The sequence below is a fragment of the Neopsephotus bourkii genome, unplaced genomic scaffold (assembly GCF_033783945.1).
Source record: "Neopsephotus bourkii isolate Nb327-2 ecotype Australia unplaced genomic scaffold, CSIRO-AGI_Nbou_v1 NB_205, whole genome shotgun sequence".
Lineage (NCBI taxonomy): Eukaryota > Metazoa > Chordata > Aves > Psittaciformes > Psittacidae > Neopsephotus > Neopsephotus bourkii.
Window position 1 is genome coordinate 65,711 of NW_026900717.1, and position 9,345 is coordinate 75,055.

General features: G+C 50.8%; 1 protein-coding gene across 1 annotated transcript; it reads left to right on the plus strand.

The window, feature by feature from the left end:
* The first annotated feature begins 2,972 nt into the window (after nt 1-2,972).
* On the plus strand, nt 2,973-9,063 carry OTP (orthopedia homeobox). The gene is made up of 3 exons (XM_061344274.1): nt 2,973-3,257; nt 4,197-4,606; nt 8,350-9,063. Exons 1-3 carry the CDS (start codon nt 3,221-3,223, stop codon nt 8,878-8,880), a joined length of 978 nt encoding a protein of 325 aa, XP_061200258.1. The 5' UTR covers nt 2,973-3,220; the 3' UTR covers nt 8,881-9,063.
* Nucleotides 9,064-9,345: the final 282 nt, after the last annotated feature.

Genomic DNA, 9,345 nt, shown 5'->3' on the forward strand with positions numbered 1-9,345 from the left:
ATCTCCCAGTGCCTAGCCCCTTGGCAGGCGCTCCTGTACGAAATTCAATCTCTATTTTTTATGAGAAGTAAACTGTCTAAATAAATTTTATTAGGGGCAACCAATATATTTTCTGGTACTGCCCTTTGTTCCGGTTCTGCGTGTGTGTAACAATCTAAAACCTATTTATTGAGGAAAAATCACTGGATCCGTCATAGAAAATCCTTTTACTTTGCTCTGAAGTGATTTCTGAAGACACCCGTGTCACTCTGAAGATTTTGGGCCATTGTGCTAAAGCCTTTCCTTGTTATGAACTTCAGTTCGTATGATCATGTGGGGAATACCGTAAATTGTAACAGGGAACGGACTTGACTGGCAGTTTTCTGGCTACACTGGGAAAATGGAAAGATGACGGGGAATAAAATCCTTGTAAATACATCTCCGACACTGCCCAGGTGAATTCAGGCACTTGACAAAACAGGAGTGCGCGGAAGCAGAATGCGATTACGGTATTTTACATATGCCCTATTGTCATTTTCTTTCTGACACGCTAGAGTGTCAGCCCTGCTCGCTCCTTTCTCTCCCGCGGACTTCCTTCTCTGATTTCCTCCTTCCCTTAAGACGATTTCGCTCTGAAGTCTTCGAAGAAATGATTTAGTTTGTTTATACTGCTATAAAAATCAAGAGCAATAGAAAAGTCATAAAATGAAGCGCGCTATCAATCACACCGGAACATTGTTATTCAGCAGTTACTAACAGAGATTGATAATCCTTTGATTTCATCCCATTGTTATTACTCTGATGTGTCTGCACATTAACTATTACACATTTATTTATCGATCCGAAACATACAACAACACAGAATAGACGCGCAGGCTCGCCGTGCCCCCCTGCCCGTACCATGCTCGGCAGAAGCTGGCTTCGGGCGCCTGCAGCGCCCGGTCATTTCTGCCAGCAGCTACAGCTAAAACTGAACCCCAAACACTCCGGCCGGCACCTGATCAGTCGCATAACTCCGGCCCCAAGTAGGGCCCGGCCCCCCCGGGGCCGCGGAAGGATGCGTTCCCTTTCGCTCCCGCTGGCCCTGGCCCTGGCCCGACCCTCCTCCGGCGGCTTCGCTCCGCGGGTCCCGGCCCTGGCAGTGGCCGGAGGGCGGCTGTCGGGAATTTTCACCGCCGGGGCTTCCCCTCCTGCCCCGGAGTCGCAGACAGACAATGATTTTCAAAGGAAAAATACAAAACAAATGAGCCATCTCCACCGTGTCCCATCCACCCGAAAAAAAAGAGAAAGAAGGGGGGGGGGAGGGGGAATCCCGAAACTCCCACCCCACCTCCACCTCTTTCTTTCCCCCTCTCTGCAGCTAAATTGTGGCCCGGCTCTGGGTTTCTCTCCCTGCTTTTAGAGGCCGTTCCGGGCACCCAGGTTCATTGCAACAGCCCGACGTCTCGAAAGCTTGATTCATTCAATGTAGCCTGAGCAGGGAGGAGGGAGGGGGGGAAAAAAAAAAAGGCAGTAAAACTGCGCTCGAGATCGGTCGGCCGGTTCCTTTGTCTCCTTGTTCAGTCGCTGCCGAAACCCCTGCACATCTGAGCTGCAAACAAAACCACTCTTGCATCTGTTCGCATGCAGTATTTACAATGTTTTGCGTAAGTCAATTGGATGGCGAGGATAAAAAAAAGCCATTGGCGCTGTATTATTTAACACAGACTTCACTGGGCTCCCTTTTTGGTGGAAGCTTTATTTGCACTAAATGAATAACCTTAATTGCATCACTTTTGAATTAAAAATCAATGTTAATCAAGTTAGAAGTAGTAAATATCAGTTTTCATTGTACCCGGGTAGAGGGTATTTTTCTTGTTTTGCAAATAAAAATACAAGTCAAATAACTTTAAAAGGGCATTATGTTCTGCTACAAATACAATTGAAACGGATTGTTTAGGAGCGGATCAGAAATGGTACAGAATTTTGCACTTAATTTCCTCAGTTATCATTTACAATAAGAACCTCTTGGCTTGACAGCCAAGTCTAAACAGTAGTAAATTAGTACAAATTTATACTGATTTTACTCTAATAATCGTAATAAAAGCTTATAGATTTGGCACTAATTACATAAATGCCTAATGATCTTGAAAATTACTCTGGTTAGAAATATATTACTAATCTAAACTTTGTTGTTGGCTGGCTTTGAAAAATCAGAACATTAGAAATGGTTCGCTTCACTTGTGCAAAGCACTTTAGATTGTTCGAGTAGTTTAACATATTCAAGAGGAAAATAAAAAGCATTTAACTTTATTTACTGCTTTGAATTCAGTTTGTAGGCGAGCCGAACTTAAGAAACTTTACCCGAAAAAAAGAAAATTGGGCTTACGGGCTTTTAAATCCCGGCCCGGGAGGCAGCGCTCCCGGGGCGGCGGGGACGCGCCGTGCTTTCCTCCCTCTCTGCACCGGGCTAAAGAGACCGAGACCGAGTTGGCGGGCAGCCCCGGAGCCGGGCGAGCCTCTGCGGTACAGGCACTGCGGGAGCTGACCCACGTTTCTTTTTCCCAGCCGCCCCACAGCCGTCGGGACCCCGCGGAGACGGCGGGTGGGTGAGAGACGGTCGCGATTGCCGCCGCCGGTCCCGTTACCCTGGGCGGCTGGCGAGCAGGACCAGCCCTTGCTCAACGTTTCACATCCCCCTAGGTGGGCGCTGTGCTTGCCAGCCACCCCTAGGGGCCTGACTGGGCTGGGTGCGAAGGTGCTCTCCTGGGAAGCATTAAAAAAGAAAAAAAAAAAAAAAAGAAAGAAAATAAGAAAAACACAATAAATATGGGGTGACCTGCAGCGGGAGAAGGGTGGCAAATGTGCATTTAGAAGACAAGGGGAGAGGGGTAAGGAGGGCGGCGAGGGCAAGCGGATCAGGGAAGGGAACGGCAGCGCGGGCCGAGCCTGGGCGGCGGGAGGCCGGGGCGGCGGGCGGGCGGAGCGGGGCGATCCGGGCTCTGACATTTGCAGGCTGCCCTCCTGATTGGTCCCCGCGCCGAGCTGCTCACGGGTTCATTGAAGTGTTAAGCACCTCCCCGTCTCTCTAAAGGACATTATAATGCAAGAGACCCCCTTTTTAACCACACACCGAATTTTCTTTCATTTAGGGGATCTATATATATATATATATATATATCTCATATCTTATATCTATTTTAAATAACTTAAGGCCGCTAAAATTTGGGGGGGAACAGCCTTCGCCCTGGAGCGGTGCGCGATGCTGTCTCACGCCGACCTCCTGGACGCCCGTCTCGGTGAGTTTCCCCCAGCACCCCCCCGCCCCGCGACGGCTGCACCGCCGGCGGTAGCGAGCGCGGAGGAAGCCGGAGCAGGAAATTGACAATTTGTTCCTTATTTTACCTTAATGCGATCTAAATGGGCTAATTCCTTTAAAAGTAATTGTACTGTATTGAAGTTTAATTTGATTTAACATAAAAAAAAAAAAAAAAGAAAAAAAGAGAAGGAGTATGTAGATCTACAGTTGTGGACCATTTAATTTCTCTCTCCCCTGTTTTTATATACATACTTACACGTTATTATCATGATGATGATGATTATTATTATTTTAGGACAGATGAGCTCGATGGTATTTACGAAGGAGTTCTGGGTGGCCTTTTTCTGCTCGCCTGCTCGCTTCCCCCTTTCCTTCTTTTCCTTAAAAAAAGAGAAATATCTGTATCTGGCTCTTTATGGTTATTCATTAGTTTGTTTAGAGGAGCGGAGGGAGGAGAGGGGAAAGATCGGCCAGGGTAACCGAGGTCCCCACACATCCGTCGGGGAGGTAAAGCTCCTGGCAGCAGGGCGGTTCGAGCGTTCCTTCTTTTCTTTCTTTCCATCTCTTTCTTTTACCAGCCCTTCTGGAAAAAGCCGTCTGAACCCAACAAAACTTGTCCCCCCTTGTTCTTTCCCCTCCCTTGAGGGAAGGCCCGACAGAAAGCTATTATTTAAGCAGGACGAGGAGCTGCTCGGTGCAAAGTTTTCTCTCCGCGCTCCGGTTGCGCCGGGCCAGGGACATTGCGCTTCGTGGAGCCGAGCCGAGCCAGGCTGTGGGGCTTGCGGGTGGCCGTGGGGCGGCGGGGGGGAGACGGTGGCGGTGGCTGGGTGCCTCTCACCGGCTCAGTGCGCTGGAAAGCGGCTTTGATGGATGCATGCCCGACTGCAGGGGAGTGACCGCAGCTCCTTTGCTTCTGCAGGGATGAAAGATGCGGCCGAGCTGCTGGGACACCGGGAGGCGGTGAAGTGTCGGCTGGGCGTAGGGGGCTCGGATCCGGGGGGACACCCGGGAGACATGGCTCCCAACTCGGACACGGTAGAAGGGACCACCCTGCTGCCGGGGGAGGACATCACCACGGTGGGATCCAACCCCAGCTCCTTAGCCGTCAGCGCCAAAGACCCCGACAAGCAGCAAGGCCAGCAGGGTGGCCAGAATCCCAGCCAGGCTGGTCAGCAACAGGGGCAGCAGAAGCAGAAGCGGCACCGCACCCGCTTCACTCCCGCACAGCTGAACGAGCTGGAGAGAAGCTTCGCAAAGACCCACTACCCGGACATCTTCATGAGGGAAGAGCTGGCCTTGCGCATCGGCCTCACTGAGTCCCGGGTGCAGGTATGAGCAGCGATCCCCGCGCACTTAACTCCCCGCCGACCCCTTACCCAATCGCACCGAAGGCGGCATGGCCGGCCGGCGGCGAGGCCAGTCACAACGGAGCGGGCGGAGGGTGTCCCAAAATCTCAGCCCTAACGCAACAGTTAATTCAGGAAGCCTTGAAACTGGACATCCCCGCCCCCCTTTTCCACAAATATGTCCCTTCGGGGTGTCCCCTTGTCCCCTAGCCCCCCCAGCTCGGTGTTCCCTAGTGGGAATCGGGCGGGGCTTCCCCCCCGCTCCACGGCCCAACTCGCGGCAGGAAAGAGCCCGGGAAGGCGCAGCCCGGGAGGGGCGAGTCTCAGCCCTCGCAATAATAGCGCGGCGCTAAGGGACGATCCCAAACCGCCGGCGAATCGCCCCTCTTCCCGGCGGCGGCGGCGGCGCAGTGTGCCAGGGGGTTGTTGCTCCGGGTGCCGACGGCAGGGCCGCTCTCCAGCGTACTGACAGCCGGGCGGCTACGTCTCAGCCCTGAACGGGCGTCCCCTGTAGCCTGCCGGCGGGAGGGTCGGCTTGGTGAGCGGGGGAAGGCACACAGGCTTCTAAAAAGGCTCTTCGGTCAAAGCCAGTTCTAGCTGGACTCGCAGTTTCCCCGGACTGCCACTTTTCTAATGCCGAGAGACAGGAGAGGTAGCGAGTAACTTTAACATGTAGGGTGTACTTTGTTCACACATGTGCACACAGACATACATGCATTTGCACGTAGTCATGTAAGAAACTCTTTTAGCAAATGTAAACCGCGAGACTGCTCCAATACAGCTTTTGTGTGTAAAACGATATTTTATCGACTTTCTGGGTGAGTTCCTTCCACGGAATGAAATCCTGCACAATAGAAGCACTTGTGGGATGTGCATCCCACGTTCAGCAGAGTGCACGGGAAATGCCGCCGCACTTTACTGCAGCCGGTGTTCAAAATTCCTCTCAGCCAGGTTAGAGTCCTCAGCTAAATAAAGACACGTCAAAAGAAATCCCTAAATGAGCGGGTTTTATGAACGGAAACAGACTCTCTTCTTGAATGTGACAGAAAAAGCACGTTTGCTTTTCTAAAGTAAAACAATTTGACTCAGCCTACACAGGACCATAATTAGTTTAAATTAAGAAAGAAATTAGATTCACAAATAAAATATAATTGGACAACTGACTCTATGAAAAAAGAAAACGAGGTCTATTAAACTTTATTGGGTTTCCAAAGGTTAATGATACCAATTTCAATATTAGGAATGTAGTGAATGAAGTAAAATATAAAATATAAAATGGAAATAGTTATTTTCTAACAGCACATCAAAGGAATTCGTAGGAAGAAAGACAAAGTGTTTTAATGGCCTCAGCATAATCTTAAACCAATGCTAATAGCTCGAGACTGCTGATAAAAACAGTTTAATAGAGCGGTAATTTAAATATTTTTTACAATAATGTTCTGTAGTTTAAAAAGTAATCAGATCAACATAACCTTCTTAATTAACACTTCAAAATGATTAACATTATGTAATCTAAGGCAAAACAATTTATTTAATGTATTTACTTCACAATCCGATGTATCACCGCTCCTTGACCAAATTTAAATTAAATAGTAATTGGTTTATGTTCTTATGCCAGTACTTTACAGTTTTCTTTATAGTTAACAGATTGCCTACATATTCTTTGCAGCATGTGGGCTCCACACTGATTAAGGAATGCTCCAAATAGTTAATTTATAGCGGCTGTATATGTTTTTAAGGGTTTTAGATGCTAGGATAAATCACCACTTTCCTCGTTTTAGATCTGTATTTAATGTATATGATACATTTAAATAATTATTAAAGCGGCTGGTGCTTAAACAGGAGTCCAATTCCATGTCTGATATTGCTCTGCTTTTCAGGCTGCTGTAATAAAACCATTCTTTTTATAGCATGCCATTATTAGAAACCAATTTCAGAATTATTTATAACCTGGAATGGCTTATTAAGCAGCAATGCGAGAATCATGCAAATTACACGATCAAATGCAATATAATAAGCATAATCATTAGTCTCTAGCACGGATTAATTAACTTTCAATATTTTATTTACATAAAAACCAAATCAGTGAAATAACTTCTGCACAGTCAGGCTTGCCTTTCAATATTTTATACGAACAAAAATAATGTGCTGTAATTCCACTGACCGTGTCCCCCACAATGGTCCCGTCACCTGCCACATCTTAATAGGGGACAAGCTGAAAGTATTTTCTAGTTTTCTAATGGAATGAGAAATTGCATTTTCTTCCTCTCCCAGCACTATTAAAGTGTAATGAATTCGGCCCAGAGTTCACGGCTGACTGATCGAAATGAACCTGAGATCTGAGCTTTAATACAGCTCTCCAGATTTCCTACCAAATCTTCACATTAATCATCCACTAGATTCCAATGAGATCTTCATAAAGCTTCGGCTCATGAAAGGGAAAAAAAAAAAAAAAAAAAAAGAAAAACAAAAGTGATATTGTCTCCCCTTCTCTCTCCCTCTCTTTCTCTCTAACCCATTTATAGCTGGGGAATTAAATGGGCTATATATTTTAAAATACATTTACAGTACGTCTATATTACTGTAACAGCAGACATCATCAAGGCAGATTTTTAGATTCCAACCTCCATTAGATTCTCACTGTTGTATTAATAATTTTCAGAGACTAGCTGCATTTCAAAAGGAGCCCAAAGTTGCCAGACGCTCGTGGTTCATATATTTCTAGAGTTGTCATGTGTGCATTTTCAACATCTCCCCCAGGTTTTCCTTGCGTTCTAACCTGTCATGCACCAGTTTTCAGCTGGAAACATTCACATTTTAAAAGCATATGCAGCGTGGCTATAAGCTGAGGAGATCAGACCTGATGGAGATTCTTTACACCACCAGTAAACCATGAAACATAAAAAGATTTTGTAGCCGCAATTTAACTATTAACCCTAAAAGATAATTGAACGGATTTTTCGATATAACACTTAGCTCCCTAACGGCTGCTCATTCCCGCTAACGCGCACCCGTCGTTCTCCATCTGGGTACGTATGTAGCACAAAACCGCAGTTCCAGCATCGCTGGCAGCAGCGATCCTCCGAATTCGGAGTGGACCCGCTTTTTCTCCCCTTGCAATTCCCCGTGTGATTTCGACGGTGGCGCGGCGAGACCCACTCAGGCACCGGGGGGGCACCACCTCCCGAGCACCGAGAACATCTTCTGGCGGGTTTCTGGTTTTGTTTTTATAGAAAAGCCCCGGACACGGGCGGTTTGATTGCATGGGTTCCTGCACCACGACCCGGCCCGGGGCACGCTTCTCCGCCCCGCTGCACTGGGCTCTGCTACGGTGGTGGCTCGGGAGCGCTTCCACCCAAGGGCAAGAGCCGTGGGCCGCTCATTTATTTTCTGTTTGTGTAACTGTTACTTTTCATATATATTTTTCCGGGCGGAGGCCTGGCTCCTATCCTGGACCCTCTCCCCGAGGGAGGGAGGCCGCAGGCAGCTCAGTCCCGGGACTGACGCACAGATGGGTTTCGCTATAGGAAGTTCCAACAGTATCATTAACTGGTGACGGGGATACGCGTAAGGCTGCGGGTGTAAAGAGCAGCTGTGGGAGAAGCAAAGGCCGGCGGGGCGAAGGGAGAGAGTCGGGATAGGGTCCGGGGCGGGTCCCACTGCACCGAGCCGCGCCCCGGCTGGTTGGCTGGTGTCGCTAACTGTGTCGCTGCCCGCCGCCCGCAGGTTTGGTTCCAGAACCGGCGGGCCAAGTGGAAGAAGCGCAAGAAGACCACGAACGTCTTCCGCGCCCCGGGCACGCTGCTGCCGACGCCGGGGTTGCCGCAGTTTCCCTCGGCTGCCGCCGCCGCCGCCGCCGCTATGGGCGACAGCCTCTGCTCCTTCCATGCCAACGACACCCGCTGGGCCGCCGCCGCCATGCCGGGCGTGTCGCAGCTGCCGCTGCCGCCGGCGCTGGGCCGGCAGCAGGCCATGGCGCAGTCCCTCTCCCAGTGCAGCCTGGCGGCGGGGCCGCCGCCCAACTCCATGGGCCTCTCCAACAGCCTGGCGGGCTCCAACGGGGCCGGGCTGCAGTCGCACCTCTACCAGCCCGCCTTCCCCGGCATGGTGCCCGCCTCCCTGCCTGGGCCCAGCAACGTGACCGGCTCGCCCCAGCTCTGCAGCTCCCCGGACAGCAGCGACGTGTGGCGGGGAACCAGCATCGCCTCCCTCCGCCGCAAAGCACTAGAGCACACAGTCTCCATGAGCTTCACCTAATGGCCGCCGCCACGTCCCCCGCCGCCGCCGCCGCCTGGCCCTGCACCCTCGTGTCGCCCGCCCGTCCCCGCCCGACCCCCGCCTTCCCCCACCTGACTTACCAGGGAGTCGACTCAGGATCTGAAACCAGACGCCAATGGGCTGGTTTGTGGGCCCAGAAACACCCCCATCCCCCCGTACCACCCCCACACCTGCGACCCCCCCGCGCATCCCCTGCTCCCCCTGCACCCGGCGGCCGTGCCCCCTCCAGTGACGGCGGGAGCACCCGGAGCCCCCCAGCTCTGATCCCTTCCCTGTTTCCCTTGCTCCCTCCTGCCACGCCACGACCGGGCGCTCCCACCGGCCCCCGACCGGCTCTGCAAAGATGCTTTGTTTGGTTTGGTTTTGTTAGTTTTGATGCTTATTCAAGAGCAGGATCTGTCGCCGGCTCCCTCCGCTGCGAGGGCGCCGTCTATGGGGGCGGCC

What these genes read in the sequence shown, in the direction of transcription:
- OTP (XM_061344274.1), top strand. Translation starts at nt 3,221, where the DNA reads ATGCTGTCTCACGCCGACCTCCTGGACGCCCGTCTCG. An exon ending in CCTCCTGGACGCCCGTCTCG is followed by an intron (nt 3,258 to 4,196) that starts GTGAGTTTCCCC and finishes TTGCTTCTGCAG; the next exon opens with GGATGAAAGATGCGGCCGAG. An exon ending in TCACTGAGTCCCGGGTGCAG is followed by an intron (nt 4,607 to 8,349) that starts GTATGAGCAGCG and finishes CGCCGCCCGCAG; the next exon opens with GTTTGGTTCCAGAACCGGCG.